Source organism: Chiloscyllium punctatum, chromosome 24 (genome assembly GCF_047496795.1).
Source record: "Chiloscyllium punctatum isolate Juve2018m chromosome 24, sChiPun1.3, whole genome shotgun sequence".
NCBI classification, from domain to species: domain Eukaryota; kingdom Metazoa; phylum Chordata; class Chondrichthyes; order Orectolobiformes; family Hemiscylliidae; genus Chiloscyllium; species Chiloscyllium punctatum.
This window is the reverse complement of record NC_092762.1, coordinates 37,447,905-37,468,357: the sequence shown is the minus strand read 5'-3', so window position 1 is coordinate 37,468,357 and position 20,453 is coordinate 37,447,905. Positions and strand designations below refer to the sequence as shown.

The window sequence follows — 20,453 nt, the reverse complement described above, 5'->3', positions numbered from 1 at the left end:
GTCCCTCCTGAATGCCTGAACTGAATCTGCCTCCCCCACGTTTCCAGGCAGTGCATTCTCTCCCCTAACTACTGACTGGGTGAAACAGCCTTTTCCCATTTCGCCCTACCACATCAATTTCTCTCGTCATCCAGCATTCCCTACACCTAGTCGCCATTCCTTTCACCCAACAGGAAAATACTGCCTCTGGACTCTCATTATCTCATTTTTGAGGGCTTCCGATTTTCCAACCATCCATTTACCTGCAAACACCTGCCCTAATCAACTTCTGAAAGTTGTAGCCCAATACTGTCAACATTTGCCTTCCTCCAATTTAGAACTTCTACTTTTACATCCAGTCTATCCTTTTCTATCACTATTTTAAATCTTATCGAATTATGGTCGCTGGCCCCAAAGTGCTTCCCCCACTGACACCTCAGTCACCTGCCCTGCCTTATTTCCCAAGAATAGGTCAAGTATTGCACCTTCTCTAGTAGGTACATCCACATACTGAATCAGGAAAATGTTCTTTAACAGACTGAACAAATTCCTCTCCATCTAAACTTTTACCACAATGGCAGTCCCAGTCTATGTTTGGAACGATAAAATGCACTACCATAACCACCCTTTTATTCTTACAGATAACTGAACTCTCCTTACAAATTTGTTTCTCAATTCCCCGCTATTAGGGAATGTATAATACAATCCCAATGGGTTATTATTCATTTCGTATTTCTCAGTTCCACCCAAGTAATTTCCCTCGATGTATTGCCGGGAATACATACAGCAGAAATGCTATCCCCTTTCAAAAACACCATTCCCCCACCTCTCTTGTCTCCCTTTCTATCCTTCCTGTATCATTTGTACCCAGGAACATTAATCTGCTAGTCCTGTCCATCCATAAGCCATGTTTCTATAATTGCTATGATATCCCAGTCTCATGTTTGTAAACATGTCTGAGTTCACCTGACTTCCCTGTTCAGCCTCTTGTATTGAAATGAATGCAGTTTAATTTGTCAGTCCTATAAACTGTTTTCTGCTTTGTTCCATCTTGCCCTGACTGACGCACTCCTTTCCCCAACTGTATCAGTCTTAGATTGATCCCTTTCCTCACTATTTCCCTGGGTCCCACCTTACTAGTTTAAAAACTCCCTGCCAGTATATTAGTCCCCTCCCAATTCAGGTGCAATCCATCCTTCTTGTACAGATCACTTCTATCCCAGAAGAAATTCTAATGATCCCACATTGTTAGCCGTTCTACTCCTGCACCATCTCCTCAGCCACACATTTATCTGTTTTATCATCCTATTCCTACCCTCACTGGGTTGTAGCACCAGGAGTAATCCAGATAATGCGTCCCTCGTGGACGTCCTTTTTAAATTCCTGCCTAACTTTTGATATTCTCTCTTCAGAATCACATCCTTTTCTCTTCCTATGTTGTTGGGTCCATTGTGTATAAAGGTCCCTCTCTCCTTTGAGAACACTCTGCACCCTCTCTGAGATATCCTTGATACTGACACCAGGGAGGCAACATGCCATTCAGATTTTTCACTGCTGTCTGTGCCTCTGACAAGGGAGTCCCCTATCACAATCGATCACTTGGAACTCAATGTACCCCTCATTACATTACAGCCAGCCAGTCTTGACACCAGAAACTTGGATGTTCGTGCTACACTCCCCTGAGAGTCTATCACCCCCTACATTTTCCAAAACAGCATCCTTATTTGAGGTGGGGATACCCACAGGAGACGTCTGCACCACCAGCCTACCCCTTCTACCTTTCCTGGAGTTAACGCATGCACCTGACTGTATCTGCGGCTTTTCTCCCTTCCTATAACTGCCATCCATCATACCCCCTACTTCCTGTAAATTCCTCATTGCCTCTAACTGTTGCTCCAACCAATCCATGCGATCTGATAGGATTCACAACCAAAGAGACATTCTGCAGACACAATCATCAGTAACATGGAAACTCTATCTAATTTCCCACATCCCACAGGAAGAGCACATCACTCGACTACAGGCTATCTTTTCTACTTCACAATCTACAGACCAACAATATTGGTCCATAAAACAGTGCTCCAGGCTAATTTAGTCCTTATGGTTTATATTTTAAAACTTCAATCAAGAGATAGATCTCAATAAAACATTTCAATAATCAAGAACCCACTCTATTCACCATTGTAGAATTACAGCAAGGCTACATGTTAAAAACTATGCATTTATCTGTTCCTGTGCTGTGAGCTCTCCCACACAGGTTCATCCAAGGTCAGCTGTGAATGTTGCTGTTTTTTTATATTGTTCCTCAATGCACAACGATGTCCAGAGATATTTGAACTCAAACAGCAAAGGCAGTAACTGTGGAGATTCACTGCTGTGTCAGTAATCAGTGTTTCTTTCTCTCTCTCCCTCATTGACCATGTGGTCACTGCCTTTTGTGTCTTCCTCCTTTTAAAAGTGCTGTTGTTTTGATCTTTTCCCCAGCGTTCCAAAACAATGCAACAGTGTATAAAACAGTAATTGCTGCTCCTGGAATTTGTGCAAGTCACCTCCAACCCATGAAATACCTCAAAAAAATGAGCAGCTCTTACAGTCTCAATATCTCCCCGTCCTCCATCTTGGATTACCCAGAACCCATTCTGAACTGTGTTGGAAAATACCTTTTTATGTTTTTCACACAAAGCGAGGTGGAGGGGACAGGAACCGTGAGGGGCAAATGGTGTAGAGACTCACTGTGAGAGACAAGGGGGTTACTAATTGTAGTGAAAGAGAAATAGGGATGTAAAATGGGTGTAAATTAAGGCATGATAAGGAGCAAATGGGTCCTCCCAGCTGGAAACGAAATAAACAAGATACAGCCTTGAGGGAGAGGGGAGATTGGTGAGAATACATGAGAAATGGATGACAGGTGTCTAATATTGTGGAATTCAGTATTGAGTCCTGGAAACTGTAAAGTGTCTCAGTAGAAAATGAGGTGTGTTCCTTGAGCTTGCATTGTGATTCTTTGCAATGTTACAGTGGTCCCAGCACAAGGATGTTGGGAGGAGAGCAAAGTGTTTTATTTATTCATTCACAGGATGAGGGTATCACTGGCTGGGCCAGCATTTATTGCCCATCCCTAATTGCCCAGAGGGCAGTTGTGATTCAACCACATTGCTGTGGGTCTGGTGTCACATGTAGGCCAGACCAAGGAAGGATCGCGGTTTCCCTCCTTAAGGGACATTATTGAACTAGATAGGGTTTTCCGACAATGAATTCACGGTCATCTTTGGACTCTGAATTTCAGATGTATTGACTTCCAATTCCACTGTCTGCCATGGTGGGACTTAAACACAGGTGATCAGACATTACTTGGGTGACTGGATTAACAGTCCAGCGATAATACCATTGTAATGTACCCCCCTCTGTGGAATAGCAAGTAATATGGCACCACCTTTCCCATTGCTTAGCGTGGTCCTCCCACTGGTTTTCATGAGCAGAGGACAGATCCTAGTGGGCCTAAAGCTGGGATCTGAGTGCTGTAGCTGCAAAATTGTCCAACCTCAATGTGTAACCTGGTGACCCTCCCTCCCTGATCCCCTTCAAACTGGGATATCACTCTGCTTCAGTGTAATTGCAGAGTGGTGACCAATAGCAGCACAGCAGAGGATTTTATAGATCTCCAGGGTTACCAACAGTGATCAGATGGATTCGGAGAGGTTTCATGACATGATTGGCCCCCCCCACTCCTCAGCCATTTATTGGCCAAATCATGCATCCTTCTGACACATTGTATTCCTCCACCAATTGGAAAGCAAAATGCCTCATTATGTAAATGCTTGTTCCCCGAACAGCCTTTATTCCTCTTCTCAACATTCTTACATCGAGTCAAGAGATACTTTCAAGAAAATGGCAACAAAACAATGGAGATGGTCATGTGAGGGAACCTTGGTTGACAAGGGTGGTCGAATATCTAGTAAAGAGGAAGAAGGAGGCTTACATAAGGCTGAGGAAACAAGGTTCAGACAGAGCGTTGGAGGGATAAGGATAGCCCGGAAGGAGCTGAAGAAAGGTATTAGGAGAGCTAAGAGAGGGCATGAAGAATCTTTGGCGAGTAGGATCAAGGGTAACCCCAAGGCCTTTTATGAGTATGTGAGAAACATGAGAATGACGAGAACGAGGGTAGGTCCGATCAAGGACAGTAGTGTGAGACTGTGTATTGAGTCGAAAGAGATAGGAGAGGTCTTGAAGGAGTACTTTTCTTCAGTATTTACAACTGAGAGGGACCGTATTGTTGAAGAGGAGAGTATGAATCGGACTGGTAAGCTAGAAGAGATACTTGTTAGGAAGGAGGATGTGTTGGGCATTTTGAACAACTTGAGGATAGACAAGTCCCCCGGGCCTGACGGGATATATCCTAGGATTATGTGCGAAGCAAGAGAGGAAATTGCAGAGCTGTTGGCAATGATCTTTTCGTCTTCACTGTCAATGGCGGTGGTACCAGGGGACTGGAGAGTGGCGAATGTTGTGCCCCTGATCAAAAAAGGGAATAGGGATAACCCCGGGAATTACAGGCCAGTTAGTCTTACTTCGGTGGCAGGCAAAGTAATGGAAAGGGTACTGAGGGATAGGATTTATGAGTATCTGGAAAGACACTGCTTGATTAGGGATATCCAGCACGGATTTGTGAGGGGTAGGTCTTGCCTTATAAGTCTTATTGAATTCTTTGAGGAGGTGACCAAGCATGTGGATGAGGGTAGAGCAGTGGATGTAGTGTACATGGACGTTAGTAAGGCATTTGATAAGGTTCCCCATGGTAGGCTTATACGGAAAGTCAGGAGGCATGGGATAGTGGGAAATTTGGCCAGTTGGATAGAGAACTGGCAAACCGGTCGAAGTCAGAGAGTGGTGGGAGATGGTAAGTATTCAGCCTGGAGCCCAGTTATAAGTGGAGTTCTGCAGGGATCAGTTCTGGGTTCTCTGCTGTTTGTAATTTTTATTAATGACTTAGAAGAGGGAGTCGAAGGGTGGGTCAGTAAATTTGCAGACGATACCAAGATTGGTGGAGTTGTGGATAGTGAGGAGGGCTGTTGTCAGCTGCAAAGGGACTTAGATATGATGCAGAGCTGGGCTGAGGAGTGGCAGATGGAGTTCAACCCTATCAAGTGTGAGGTTGTCCATTTTGGAAGGACAAATAAGAATGCAGAGTACAGGGTTAACGCTAGGGTTCTTAGGAAGGTGGAGGAGCAGAGGGATCTTGGGGTCTATGTTCATAGCTCTTTGAAAGTTGCCACTCAGGTGGATAGAACTTGTAAGAAGGCCTATGGTGTATTAGCATTCATTAGCGGAGGGATTGAATTCAAGAGTCGTGAAGTGATGTTGCAGCTGTACAGGACCTTGGTGAGGTCACATTTGGAGTACAGTATGCCGTTCTGGTTACCTCACCTTAGGAAAAATGTGGAAGCTTTGGAGAGGGTGCAGAGGAGATTTACCAGGATGTTGCCTGGAATGGAGAATAGGTCATACGAGGATAGGTTGAGAGTGCTAGGCCTTTTCTCATTGGAACGGTGAAGGATGAGGGGTGACTTGATAGAGGTTTATAAGATGATCAGGGGAATAGATAGAGTAGACAGTCAGAGACTTTTTCCCCGGGTACAACAGAGTGTTACAAGGGTACATAAATTTAAGGTGAAGGGTGAAAGGTATAGAGGGGAATGTCAGGGGTAGGTTCTTTACTCAGAGACTGGTGGGGGCATGGAATGCGCTGCCTGTGGGAGTGGCAGAGTCAGAATCATTGGTGGCTTTTAAGCGGCAATTGGATAGGTGCTTAAGCTAGGACAAATGTTCGGCACAACATCGTGGGCCAAAGGGCCTGTTTTGTACTGCATTGTTCTATAATCCTTTATTCTCTCACAGCTGTAGAGTATGGAAAGAGATCCTGCAGTCTAACCAGTGGGTGTCAAACAAAATCCCACACTAAACTATTCCTTCACCCCCCCCCCCACCTGCTCCTGGCTCATATCACTCTAAACCTTTCCTATTCATGTACTTGTACAAATGTCTTTTGAATGTTGTAAATGTATTCACATCCACCATTTCTTCATATTTTCCCACAACCATAAACAGAAGTGATCAAAACACAGTGATTCTCCATTCCTGGAGGATCCAGGCCAATCGTTGAGCATTACCAACTCCAGTATCACCCTCACTTGAGTGAGGATAGCGGGCACAGTTCTGAACATTAACAGCAGTGAGGTATTCACACATTGCTCTTTCACATCCAGTCAAGAATGGTGATGGATAAGCAACTGGAGGAGTCAAAAAAAAAAAGCCATCCCTTAGTCTGAAGGGACCCAGCAGATGAATTGATATCTTCAAGGTCACTGTATCTGGAGAGATTTGGAGAAGGGTAGGGAAATATTGCAAAATGTGAACCTGCTCACATCAGCAGGAAGAATAAAAAAAGCAGATGACTTAAATGGAGAGAAAATTGTAGAACTGGGAGTTACAGAGGGAGCTTGGTGTCCTGATACATGCATCACATGCTGTCAGTGGGAGGTGATGCACTAAGAGAGGGCAAACAGTAAAAGGGAATCAACAATAAATGGGAATACAGTGAGAGGGGTAGATGAAGTGAGAGATCTTGGTGTGGAAATCCACAGGTCCCTAAAGCAGTACAGGTAGATATGATTGTGAAAAAGGCAGATGGAATGCTCTCCTTCCCTGGCAAAGGGATAGTATACAAAAGGCAGTATATAATGATGGAACTGTGTAGTGTAGTGGTGAGGTCACACGGAGTACTCCATGCAGTTCTGGTCACCACATTCCAGGCACAGTGGTTAGCACTGCTGCCTCTCAGCAACAGAGAGCTGGGTTCAATTCCTGCCTCAGGCAACTGTCTGTGTGAAGTCTGCACATTCTCCCTGTGTCTGTGTGGGTTTCCTCCAGGTGCTCCACTTTCCTCCCACAGTCCAAAGATGTGCAGGTTAGGTGAATTGACTAGGCTAAATTGCCCATAGTGTTAGGTGCTTTAGTCAGAGGGAAATGGGTCTGGGTGGGTCACTCTTCAGAAGGTCGGTATGAAATTGTTGGGCTAAAGGGCCTGTTTCCACACTAAGTAATCTAGTAAAACATTGCCAGGGCTGGAGAATTGTCATAACGATAGGAGATTGGAGAGGTTGGGGTTGTTTTCCTTAGAATAGAGAAGGCTGAAGACGTGACAAGATTGATGCACACAATTGTGAGGGGTAGAGACAGTGAACAGAAGGAACCTGTTTCCTTTGGGAGGGAGTTCCAAAACCAGAGATTATAGATTCAAGCTAAACAGCAGAAAGATTAGAGAGGACACGAGGAAGTACATTTTCTGCAGAGGGTGGTGGGTGGCTGGAGCTTACTGCCCGTGTTCACTAGTGAAGGCAGAGACTCGAAGCTATTTTACAAAGTAGCTGTATCTAAACACCATCAGTGCAGTAAGCTGTAGCCCTACCTGCTGTGTTCAGGAAGATGGGACTGGAAAAGGGCACCTGGTGTCTTTGGGGCAATAGGGTCACAATGGACTGCACGTACCCTTCTGTGCTGTATTGTTTCTATGGCTCTGCTGAGAGCCAACTACATTGGAAGATAAATGGAATGCTGTTAATTAGAAAAGGGAATAGAATATGGAAAACAGTTGTACAGGCCACTGGAAAGACTGCATCAAGATTACTCTGCAGTTTTAGTCAACTCATACAATACAGTGCAGGAACAAGCCCTCCAGCCCACCAAGCTGCACTGATTGCTAATTCTGACCCACTATTTGTGGTTTCTCTCCCTGTTTGACTCCTGTTCACGTGACTATCAAGAGGGCCTTAAACACTGCTAGTGTGCCTACTTCACCACCCCCACCACCTGTTGTATTCCAACACACTCCTACCCTCTGTGGGAAATATTTTGCCTACACCTCACCTAGAAGCTTTCCCTTCATTGAATAAGTGATCAATATTCACACAAGGGATTCTTGAAGTGAGGACATTTGAGGAAAGGTTTGACAGATTAAGCATGTCTTCATTCCAGTTTGGAAAAATTAGAGGTAATTGTAAGACATTAAGATGCTGAGGGGATGTGACAGAGCAGACACTGAAAGGATGTTTCCGATCATGGGAAAGGGAAGAATGAGGGAACAATATTAGAACAAGGGGCCTTTTAGTTTGAGGAGTGAGGAACAATGCTTTTTCTCTGGGAGGGTGCAGAGTCTGTGGAGCTATCTTCAGGGAAGGGAGGAGGCATGTTCATTGAAGAGTTTTACAAGGATGGGGGGTGGGGGGCAAGGGTGGATGGAGAAGAGAGAGAGTGTTTGGGACAGAGTTCCCCCCCACCATCTTCTCCCCCCCCCCCCCCCCACTCAAATACCAAGGGAGATGTATGACTAGGGAGGAAATGAGTTCAAGCTACAAGTACGTAGAACATAGAAGAATACAGTGCAGTACAGGCCCTTTGGCCCTCAATGTTGTGTTGATCCAAGCCCACCTAACCTACACTAGCCCACTATCCTCCATGTGCCTATCCAATGCCTGTTTAAATGCCCATAAAGAGAGAGAGAGTCCACCACTGCTACTGGCAGGGCATTCCATGAACTCATGACTCGCTGAGTAAAGAATCTACTCCTAACATCTGTCCTATACCTACCACCCCTTAATTTAAGGCTATGCCCCCTTGTCATAGCTGACTCCATATGTGGAAAGTGGTTCTCATGGTCAACCCTTTCTAAACCCCTAATCTTGTACACCTCTATCAACTCACCCCTAAACCTTCTTTTCTCCAATGAAAACAGCCCCAAGTGCCTCAGCCTTTCCTCATATGATCTTCCGACCATACCAGGCAACATCCTGGTAAACCCCCTCTACACCTGTTCCAATGCCTCCACATCCTTCCTATAGGATGGCGACCAAAGCTGCACACAATACTCCAGATGAGGCCGCACCAGAGTCTTATACAACTGCAACATGACCTCAGGACTCCGGAACTCAATTCCTCTACCAATAAAAGCCAGTACACCATATGCCTGCTTCACCGCACTATTTACCTGGGTGGCAACTTTCAAAGATCTGTTTACATGGACACAGCTCCCTCTGCTCATCCACACTCCCAAGTATCCAACCATTAGCCCAGTACCCCCAAATGGTTCACTCCTGCTCTAAAACATGCGCCTGTGTTTGAGGCAAAACACACCAAGGACTCAGTAAATAGAAGGAAGCAGAGTAGCATAGAGGAACAATGCAGCCTTGGTGTACATATTGGTCTCATTTTTCTGCCCAATTCCCATAAGCCTACAACCCACTATCCCAGCATGCACTGCAGTCTGTGATGGTGAAAGAGATTCTAATCCTCGAGGCCAGAGATCTCTTTTCCTAAGGGACAGCAGGTTGTAAAACTAGTCTCAGTCTCTGTTGCTTCCTCCTGTGAGAGGACCATCCCACAGCACTGCATGTTGTAGGACAAAAACAGGCGAGCACAAAGAAAGTTGCATCATTGGGTTAACTAAAACCAATATATTTTCCGAGATTAGATTACTTACAGTATGGAAACAGGCCCTTTGGCCAAGTCCACACAGACCTTCTGAAGAGCAACCCACACAGACCCATTCCCCTACATTTACCCCTTCACCTAATACTACAGTCAATTTAGCATTGCCATTCACCTAACCTGCACATTTTTGGGATTGTGGGAGGAAAAACCACAGACAGGAGAATATACAAACTCCACACAGACAGTTGCCTCAGGTAGGAATTGAACATTCCTACCATTCAAAAAGAAAGAGAAAGGAGCCCAGAACCAAATCACAGCCTTATCTAGTCAGGAGTGTGTATGAAGAAAAGCAGGAAAATGCAGTTCCTGACTTGCTCTAACTACACCCAGAAAAACCAGATTGGATTAGTCTGTTTACCACTGGGGTACCATGTACTGGGCAAAGTTTAGTAATTGCTGAACCAAGTTGAATGAAGCACTAGAAGGGCATTAACAAAAATCAGGAATATACGCCACTGCAGTCAAGCCCTGTCCCCCCAAAGATGACAGATCTGGATAAAGCCACAGCAAGTTCAGGTCTCGGTGCCTCCTCATTCTCATTTGGAGAACATTTCCTCACACCAACTGGGAAAGGAATTGCTATCCCGAAGGACACAGCTGCATGAAACAAGTGAAGCCACTGCATCAATCATTTGGTGTGTGAGAAAACAGGACAGACATTAGCCCAAGGATAAACAACAAGCCCAATAGGCCATTCAGCCTTGGACAGCAGACTGGCTCAGTGACCATATGACTGTATCCTGGTCCCACTTTCTTCCTCTACCCTTCAGCTTTCAGAGAACCATCTCAATGCAAATTGATGTTTTGGTCTCAACTGCTGAGAGAAATTCTCTAGGCTCACTCTGGTGGGAGCCATTTCTCCTCATCTTGATGCTAAAATAACCAATTGCAGATCCTTTAGGGAGTCACTTCTGATTTTAGACAGAGTACAATAAAACTAGCTGGAGGGAATATGGTAATGGTGAATAACTTCAAACATTCTGAAGGGCACAGTCATTGTCAGTGGCACCAACTGATTTGAATTCCTCAATGATATTAAAAGGAAAAAAAAAGTGAACCTATTGAGCGATCTTAGCATGTACGAGCATTATTACTGAATATCAGCCTCTCTAGGGGATCACCACTGATCAGAACCACAAGCATGTTGCTACAAGAACATGGCAAGGCTGGGAATTCCAGTTGGGGAACTCCAAGCCACTCACCATTTGGTTTGACAACTAATTGCTGTCCCTTCCCTAAATACTGAACCACAATTCATACTCAGTTCCAACAAGACTGCACAGCTTTTTTTATAGACACACACCAGGGACTGGTTTATTTGTATTCAAGGTCTACAGTTCAATCTCATGACACTGGGGACAGACTGGGCTGGGTTCTTCGTTCTGTACACTGCAGCCATCAGCATCAACAGGAACACCAGAAACCCAACAGCTACTCCAATCAGAACAGGAGATCCAGCAGCACCTATGGGGAAAGGAGGAAGGGGGTTCAGATATTGGAAAAGATGCTCAGTGAACTAAACAAGGAACATCACTTACCATTCTCATTAAGCAGCTGCTTAGACTGGCTGTTCTCAACTTCCAGGAGAACAACTGGACCAGGAGCACTTACCAAGGTCCCCTCATGGAGGAGAGCACTCCTGCGTGTCCCTGTTGGAGAGGGACAGGAGATGGTTAGAAAATCATGTTCAGACCATAGCCAGGATGCTGTATCCTTGGTAATTGAATGTAGGGAGCATTCAGATTAGGATGGAGGGGTGGGTCTCAGCTTAATGAGAGCATCAAGGAACTCACTTGGACCACATCTGGTTGTGCAGTTGTCCTGAGCAGAGGGAGAGCAAACCTCAGCACTGCAGTGCAAGTAAACCTAGAAAAAAGGAAGAGAGATTTTAGGAAAGCTTGCTGGAGATCAATAGCCCAGGTTGTAATACAGAGACAGCAAGAGGATTTCACGAGCTTGGCCTCATTCCTTCCATTTGGTTACCTGTCCAGAGAGGGGCTGCTCAGACACTCCATCCAAGAAAACAAACGTCTTCACTTCAAACCGCTTGTGATGGGTTGGGAACTGCAGGCCAGAAGAGAGACCTACTGGGTGTAGGAGGGTCAGATAGTCATCACCTTCATAGGGACATCTGAAACAGAAGATGGTCAGGTCACCAAGAGCTCCAAACCAAACCACAAATAGACTGCAAATAAAATCAGGTGGCAAGTGGGAGTTGCAGTTGCCAGGAAGGAGGGTGCCAAGAGGGGGCAAACATATCAAAAGACCATCTTGCTCCAGGATGTAATGGACCTGGTTGAATGGACTTTGTTGTAGACACTTGTAGAAAGTTTCAGACAATCCAACCATAATGCAAAAGCTAAAATGGACAGGCCAGTTATCTGTCAGTTCATTCTGTCAGAGAGAAAGTTAATTGCAATCCACATCACTATGGGATCAGTCATTGGAGGAAACATCAAACAGCATTGATGAAGGGCGACCTGAGATTGTGGAGAGAGATTTCGAGAAACTATTTGACAAGGTGTCAGTGACAGCAGGCAGCTCATGGTGTAGGGACAACATTAACCAAGATAAATGTTTGGTCAGCTGACCCATCAGGTTGAAACAGCAGGGCCTTCAGTCAGTGGAGGGAAGATGGATTTGATCTGAGAATCATAGGAGACTTCACAAAGTGGATGCTGAAGAGATGTTGCTCGAGTGTCCCTAAAATAAAGGGAGGAACGAGGAGTATTCTTTTGAATGTGGGGCAGGAGGTTTAGTAGTCAATCAATCTTAATCCCCTTCCAAAGAGGAATGGCCTTGGCAAAATTAAGGCACATTCTTAATGAAAGCCAAGTCCAAGATCATGAAGTTTGATCAAATACCAAGTGGAATTCAAAACTGAACCATGATGAAGAGAAAAAGCACAAGTATTGGCACTATGTCCATACAATGTTTTGCACTTTACTGTGACACTATACTGTAAGAATGGAGTCTTCACACCATACTCTGGAAAGGCTGGACGTGGTACTTTCAGATCCTTACCCATCCACCAGGAGACTCCACTGCACCTCATGGTCAGGGGCGGGCACAGGAGTTCCCCAGCAGTCACGCAGTCTCAGGACTATCATTGGGTCAGTGCGATCCTTCACACGAACCTCAACAAACACCGACTCCTGAAGGATTCTCTGAATGGGGTAGTCACTGTCCCTGTACCACCAGCTGTAGCTGCCATCTAACAGACAAAGATAAAAGGAGAACAAACCAAAACAGTCACTCCCCTGAAGGGATACAATTCCCAGGGCTCCTATTACCAGGGCAGCACTACCTGTTGCTATTCGCAGCTCCAGCCGCAGGATCCCATCTTCAGAAGCAGCTAGTGGTGGAGGGAGGGTGTAAACCGAGACATTGATTTGTAAGCCTGCCTCATGCTCCCCCTTGTACTTGCACTGGATGTGCAGCCTGTCGAGAGACAGAAATAGGTGGAGGAGTTTCTGTCAGTAACACTTCCCTCTCCATACCAACAAATCCCACTGCCCACTCACCTGAAGGTACTGTCCCGGGTTATTGAGCCCAGTGGCCCCCTCTGAATCATCCTCTTCCCCAAGACATCCGTTTCATACACAAAGCTCCCATTCTCCTCCTGCAAGGGAAGACACTGTTTAATAGGGAGCTGGCCCGTTCAAAGGGACAGAATGCTGGAGCCTCCAATACTCACCCGCTGGGTCAAGCCACAAGAGGTAATTGGGAAGTGGAAGGCTACAAGTTCTGCTGTGACGAGCTTAGGCCTGCACTCAGCTTCATGTCCATCTTTCACGTACAGAGATGACAGGTTGAGGGCAGGACGGGTCAGGTTCCTGGTGATTGCTACAATGAACTGGCCATCTGCTGTGCACACTGCAGAGAGAATAGGAATGTTCAGTTACCCCATTGGTGGAAGTGACCTCCAAGCCATTGACAGAGGGATGAAGCCTCAAAGTCCCAAAATCATTCATAAAGTTATACAGTTCCACTACTTGGTGTCAGGTTTTTACCTGTAGGTGGTAAACAATTAAGGCAGATCATCTGATGTTTGAAAGTGAACACAATATCCTACAAGATACTCTAGAAGCCATGTGATTACCCAATCAAGTGGGCAGGCTGGTGGGGGCATTCTGTCAACGAATATTAAGTGCTTCTATTCATGCAGTAATGGATCCCAAAGGGAGTATTAAAAGCTCCCAAAACAATAGAATGGTATGGGAATTCCAAACTTGAAAGTCAAAGTAAAGCAGACATGTTCAAAATAAAAGTTACTGTGGAGGGGGTAAATGAAAAGGCAGGTGTTGGAATGTCAGTTATTATGGGCACAAGGTCCAGACATTACACTGTCCTGAGCATTAGCATTGGATAAGCCTGGTCATCAGTCAGCCAAGCCACCAACCTTTCCATCACCCTCTGCTCCAAAAAAAGGGAGTGGTGGAATAGAGCCACTAAAACAGAACTTGGATGACAGATCAGGCAGTTTGAAGGAGCAGGGAAGTTAATAATTTGGGTGAGGCCCCTTCTACAGGGCCAGGAAGGGAATGGAGGCTTAAATAGAGGGTGGGGTGTGGGGGTTGTGATTGGTCAATGGAAAGGGTGCACTGGATTGGTGAACAAACAAAGAAAGTTTACAGCCCAGGAACAGGCCCTCTGACCCTCCAAGACTGAGCCAATCCAAATCCACTGTCTAAACCCATCACTTAATTCCTAGGCATTGATATCCCTCTGCTCCCCACCTTAATGAATCTACTGTGCCTGACCCTACCACCTCTGCTGGCGGAGTGTTCCAGGCACCAACCACCCTCTGTTAAAGTACTTGCTGTGTACATCCCCCAGACACTTCAACTTGGGGAAAAAAAAAAAAAAAAAGAGACCTCATTATTGAATCCTCACTAGGCGACAACCTCTATCCACCCTGTCTATACTGGTCGTGATTTTGATTTTGTAGACCTCAAGTCATTCCCCCACCCAACATTCTCCTTATTTTGACAGTCCCCTATGCTTTCTGCTACTCCACCAATCTTACCATCACCTACAAACCTACTGATCAGACCAACAGTCCAGTTCAACCTGGATAAATACGAGGTGATGCATTTTGGAAGGTCGAGTTTGAAAGCTGAGTACAGGATTAAGGATAGGATTCTTGGCAGTGTGGAGGAACAGAGGGATCTTGGTGTGCAGGTACATAGATCCCTTTAAATGGCCACCCAAGGTGGACAGGGTTGTTAAGAAAGCATATGGTGTTTTGGCTTTCATTAACAGGGGGAAATCGAGTTTAAGAGTCGTGAGATCCTGTTGCAGCTCTATAAACCTTTGGTTAGGCTGCACTTGGAATACTGCATCCAGTTCTGATCGCCCAATTATAGCAACGATGTGGATGCTTTGGAGAGGGTTCAGAGGAGGTTTACCAGGATGCTGCCTGGACTGGAGGGCGTATCTTAAGAAGACAGGTTGACTGAGCTCAGTCTTTTTTCATTGGAGAAAAGGAGGAGAAGAGGGGACCTAATGGAGGTGTACAAGATAATGTGAGGCATAGACAGAGTCGATAGCCAGAGACAATTTCCCAGGGCAGAAATGACTAACACGAAGGGTCAGTTTTAAGCGGGTTGGAGGAAAGTAGAGGGGGATGTCAGAGGCAGGTTCTTTACACACAATTGAGAGCATGGAATGCATTGCCAGCAGTTGTGGAAGAGAGGTCATTAGGGATATTTAAGAGACTCCTGGACATGCATATGGTCACAAATTTGAGGGTGCATACATGAGGATCAGGGGTCAGCACAACATCGTGGGCTGAAGGGCCTGTTCTATCAGATCATTTATGTATATTACAAACAACAGCCCCAGCGTGGATCCCTGTGGAACACCACTGGTCACCTTTCACCATTGAGACACTCCCTTCTATTACTGTCTCCTGTCGTTCAACCAGTTCTTTATCCACCTAGCGAGAACACCCGGCACATCATGTGACTTCACTTTCTCCATTAGTTTATCATAGGGAACCTTATCAAAGGGCTTACTAAAGTCCATGTATACGACATCTACAGCCCTTCCTTCATCTATCAACTTGGCCACTTCCACTTGGTGACGAAGTGGATGGACAACTTGGGTCCAGGCAAGGTGATAGGGAGGGGAAAGGCTGGATATAGGTGGGGGCAGATCTGGATCCTGGTGACTCCATATTAAGGCCACTGGGCTCTAAGCTCCGGAGGGGAAAAAATTGAGGTGTTGTTCTTCCAATTTGTGTGGGGCTTTATTTTGAAGGTGGCGGCAGTGCAGGATAGACATGTCATCAAGAGTGGGAAGAGTGAAATGGCTGGTAACCAAAAGGTCAGGGTTAATTGGAGCATCCAGAGCTCAGATGCTGTGAGAGAGATAGTCCAAGTCTGTGCTTTGTAGCCTCCTGGACAGTGATATCAGGAGCAATGGATGCAGTAGACCAGGTTGGAAGAGGTGCAGGTGATTCTCTGCATTTGCAGAGATTGTTTGTGGCTTTGGACACAGAGGGGAGGGGAGACGTAGCAGCAGACATTGCACTTGCTGCTATTACAGGGAAAGGTGTCAGGAGAGGAGGAGGGGTCAGAGGAGAGAGAGTGTGGAACTAACAAGGGAGTCAGAGTGAACAGTCCCTCTGGATAGGGTCATTGGTATGGGGAAGGAAGTACAGGTATTTATTTAGCAGTTGGGTCATTGGTATGGGGAAGTATAGGTGTTTATTTGGTGGTTGGGTCTGACTGGGGGTGGCAAAAATGGTAAAGAACAAGGTGTTGGATTTTCAGGTTGGTGGGGTGGTACATAAGGAGCAGGGTTGTTGGGGAGGAAGGGGTTTGAGGGCAGAGGTGTGGGAAATGGAGGAGATGTGAAGGGACATTAAAAGTCACAGCAAGGGGGAAATTACAGTCTGAAGCTGAGGACATCTGGGAGAGAATCCCAAATACTGAGAATTGATGTGAGAATTTGAAAATGGGAGAATGGGCTTACACTTTTTTGCAGCAGGGGTGGTGAGGGAGGTGTAGTCGAGATGGCAATGTGACCCAGTAGATTTGAAATGAATGTCAGTAATATATTGATCGCCAGAGGTCCAGGAAGGGGAGGGACATGTCTGAGACGGTCCAGGTAAACTTTAGATCAGGGTGGATAGTGTAGGTGAAGTGGATGAACTGTTCAAGCTCCCTTTGGGGGGACAAAACTGTGCTAATGCAGTCAGTCAATGTAGCAGAGGAGATGAGGGATGGTGCCCATATAGCTGTGGAAGAGGAACTGTTCCACACGTGAAGAGGCAGGCATAGCTCAGACCCACCTACACCCATGGCCACCCTAATTGTTTGCAGGAAGGGGGAGGAGTCAAACTTGAGGGGGAGGACCAGTTCCACCGAGTGAGTGGAGGGGGACTGGTTGGTCAGTGGGAGGGAAAAGAAACTGGGGGCTTTTAGGCTCTCTATATGCCTGTATCTCCCTGTGGAGAGTCGGAGAGTCCATGGGGGGGTAGATGAGGTGCTGGGACCAGGAATTGGTAGTCTGTGTGAGGCACTGGAAACAAGCCAACTGAACCAGTATTTCACAACATGTGAACAAAAACTACAGAACCTAAACTCAGGAGCCTGATGTTTCTTTTTTCTTTGTGGGGGGGGGGGGGGGGGGGGGTGAAGAGGTGTAAGGACAGAGCAAGTTGGAGAGAATCCTGAGGGACAGGATTCACATTTACTGTGAAAGGCAAGGACTGGCTTTATGTGGGAAATCTGTCTCATTGATTTGATTGAGGTGCAGTAGTAACAAGAGGATTGATGAAGGCAGAGCAGTGGACATGATCTATAGAGAGTTCAGTGAGGGGTTTGATAAGGTTCCTCATGGTGGGCCAGTCAGCAAGGTTAGATCACGTGGAATACAAGGAGAGCTAGCAATTTGGATACAGAACTGGCTTGAAGGTCGAAGACAGGGTGGTGGAGGAGGATTGCCTTTTCGGCTGGAGGCCTATGACCAGGGGTGTGCCACAAGGATCAGGGCTGGGTCTATTGCTTTTCATCACTTATATAAAAACTATAAGGATCAGACCATAGGAGGTACAGTTACTAGGTTGGCAAATGACATCAAAATGGGAAGTATCATGGACAGTAAAGGTTACCTCATACAACAGGGGCTTGATCAGATGAGCCAGTGGGCTGAGTGGCAGATGGAGTGGAATGGATATGGAGGTGCTGCATTTTGCCAAGGCACATCAGGGCAGGACATATGCACTTACTGGGGAGTTTTGCTAAAACAAACTCTGGGGAGTGCTTGTTCATCTTTCCTTGGAAGGAGAGTCACAGGTAGACAGGATGAAGGCAGCATTTATTGTTCAGAGAGAAGAGTCCAGGAGTTTGAGGGCATGTTGCATCTGTACAGGACATTGGTTAGGCCACTGTAGGCCTGTGTGCACAATTCTGGTCTCCCTCTTTTAGGAAGGATATTGTGAAACTTGAAAGGGTTCAGAAAAGATTTACAAAGATGGTGCCAGAGTTGGAGGATTTGAATTATAGGGGGAGGCTGAAATAGCTAGGGCAGAAAAAGCATCTGAATAGGAAGGGTTGAGTGTGATAGGAGCCAAGGGCTGGCAAATGGGACGTGAATAGCTTCGAATATCTGGTCAGCATGGATGAGTTGGACCAAAGGATCTGTTTCTTTGCTTTATGACAGAGGAAGTGGAGAGCATGGGTTGCGTCCCGAATGTGGGTGGGGAGTTCCTGGACGAGTGGGAAGTGGACAGAGTCCAGATAAGAGGAGAGACGTTTGTTCAGGGAGAGGTGGGCACCACAGGGAGTGGAGTGCATTATTTCCCCCCCCCCCAACTCTTGATTTAATCCCTGCCCTCCCCTTCACTATTTGATCACAGCATTGCCCTTTGATGCTTGTCACTGGCCACAGGTGTTTTTCTTCCTGGTGGTGGAAATTTGAATAAAGATTCTTACACCTGGGTCTTCCACTCACCAGCACACACACACATGTGCTGGAGAAAAACAAGCACTACCGCAGTTAAGCAGTAGGGTGGGGTTTTTAAAAAACAAAAAGAAAAAGAGAATTCAGTGGGACAGGAGCAGGCAGAGATAGTGGGTTGAGGTAGAGGTAAAAACAATGACTGCAGATGCTGGAAACCAGATTCTGGATTAGTGGTGCTGGAAGAGCACAGCAGTTCAGCCCGGCTTTTGCCCAAAACGTCGATTTCGAAGCTCCTTGGATGCTGCCCGAACTGCTGTGCTCTTCCAGCGCCACTAATCCAGAAATAGTGGGTTGGCCAGGGCAGTCAGGTTTATGGATTTTTGGGTAAGAGATAGCTCCCTCACCCAGCACTGCCCATTTCTGTCAGGGTGAAGACAGTGGATGAGAGATCTCCTGATGTTGATGGTCTGGGAAATGGCAGCTTGGTGATCAAACGTGGAGTCGTGTTCAAGAGAACATTAGGTGGTGTCAGAGTTGGTACCTAGCCTCAGCTGTGTACCAGTCAGTACACCCCACTAAGAATACACCTTCCTTGACAGGTTTGATAGAGAGGTTGGGGTTGGAGCAAAGGGCTGCATGCTTGGATAGTGAGGTTGGAGTGGGAGAAAGAGGTGCAGAGAGAGTCAGGCAATTGATGTCACATCAGCTGGAGACTAGGAGGTGGAGGGAGGGTAGGGGGTGGAGGGCAGTGTTTGGAGAAGTGATTGACAGAGGGTCTGTGATGGTCACATTCAAAGCATAGCATTGGTTGAATACATAGATCCTTCTGATGAACAGACATCCTTAGCCAGAGGAGATGCAGTATTAATCTTGGGGGAAGGGATAGTTAGTATTGGAAGGACATTTGGGATGTCCTGAAGTGGAAAGCTTACTCCTGGGAACAGAGAATTAGAGAAATTGAAAGAATAGGATTGGGGGGGGGGGGGGGGGGAAGAAGAAAAGCAGTGGTTTAAGAGAGACAGTATAGTCAATGAGTGGGGGGGGGGGGGGGGGGGGGGGGGGGGGGGAAATACAAAAAAAAAAAAGGGGTGTGTAGTCATTTATCTCCACCTCCTTTAACATGAGGATACCAGATACACAGACCAGGGGATTGATCCACCCCAAGCACTCACTCCACCAGTGAGTATGTAGAAACTGTCAATCACCTCCCTATGGTGACACCAGCTTTGCCTTGGTAAGAGAACTCAGAACACAATCCCAAGCAGCATCATTTCAGCTGGGCAGTTTCTAACTTGGAACCATGAACAGTTACAGCAAATGAGACACCTCAACATTACAGGGGCACTGAGAAACATTGCCATGTCATACCAAGTTACCCCTCTATTCAAACGCTGCTGCAGCTGTTTAATAACCAGCTCTTTCCGAGACAAAGACAAACTCAGTGAGACCAGGATAACATTATCCATCATCAAATCAACAAGCCGCTTCACTCGGGATTATCCCCTACTCGACGAGGGAGGGACAGAGTCATGTTCCTGGGTTATTTCCTCAGGGACAGGTCCCTTTACCTCCCTCCCACTGACTCCCCACAAACAGCCCGTCACCATTGCACAAGGAAACACCAACAAGTCCCGGGTTATTTCCTCAGTGCCAGCCTGGGGTGGTCCTCATGCTTCCCTTCCCTCCCCATTTGGGGTGGGCGCCTCTCCGGGAGGAGGCTGGTCTCCTTACCTGGGCTGTCTCTCAGGTTGTAGAAACAGGATTGCCCACTGAGACTCGGGGACTGAAAGCAGCAGCCCTGCTTGATGCACTCAGTGCTGTTGATAGTGGCCAGGCCACACGGCAGCCTCCAGCCCGGCTCCGGAGGACACACAGCAGAGACCAGGAAGGGCCGAGCGGCCCAAAGGTACAGACACCAAACCAACCAATGTCCCATCGCGCTGCCTGAATCTGTGCCCGCCCCTGAGCACCAACCCGCTTTATAGCCGCTAATGAGCTCCTGGCCACAGGTTTCTCGT

The 20,453-nt window shown here is 46.5% G+C and overlaps 1 protein-coding gene across 1 annotated transcript in view; it reads right to left on the bottom strand.

Moving 5' to 3' along the window:
- LOC140494383 (zona pellucida sperm-binding protein 4-like) overlaps positions 1-20,390 on the bottom strand; it is a 38,410-nt gene extending 18,020 nt beyond the window's left edge. Inside the window, exons 1-8 of the mRNA XM_072593576.1 lie at positions 20,167-20,390; positions 13,220-13,398; positions 13,047-13,144; positions 12,830-12,963; positions 12,547-12,736; positions 11,506-11,653; positions 11,316-11,388; positions 11,061-11,171 (exon numbers count right to left, since the gene is read on the bottom strand). Of these exons, the coding sequence (XP_072449677.1) occupies positions 11,061-11,171; positions 11,316-11,388; positions 11,506-11,653; positions 12,547-12,736; positions 12,830-12,963; positions 13,047-13,144; positions 13,220-13,398; positions 20,167-20,371 (1,138 nt within the window). The 5' untranslated portion in view covers positions 20,372-20,390. The remainder of the gene's footprint in view (positions 1-11,060; positions 11,172-11,315; positions 11,389-11,505; positions 11,654-12,546; positions 12,737-12,829; positions 12,964-13,046; positions 13,145-13,219; positions 13,399-20,166) is intronic.
- Between the last annotated feature and the right edge of the window lie 63 nt (positions 20,391-20,453).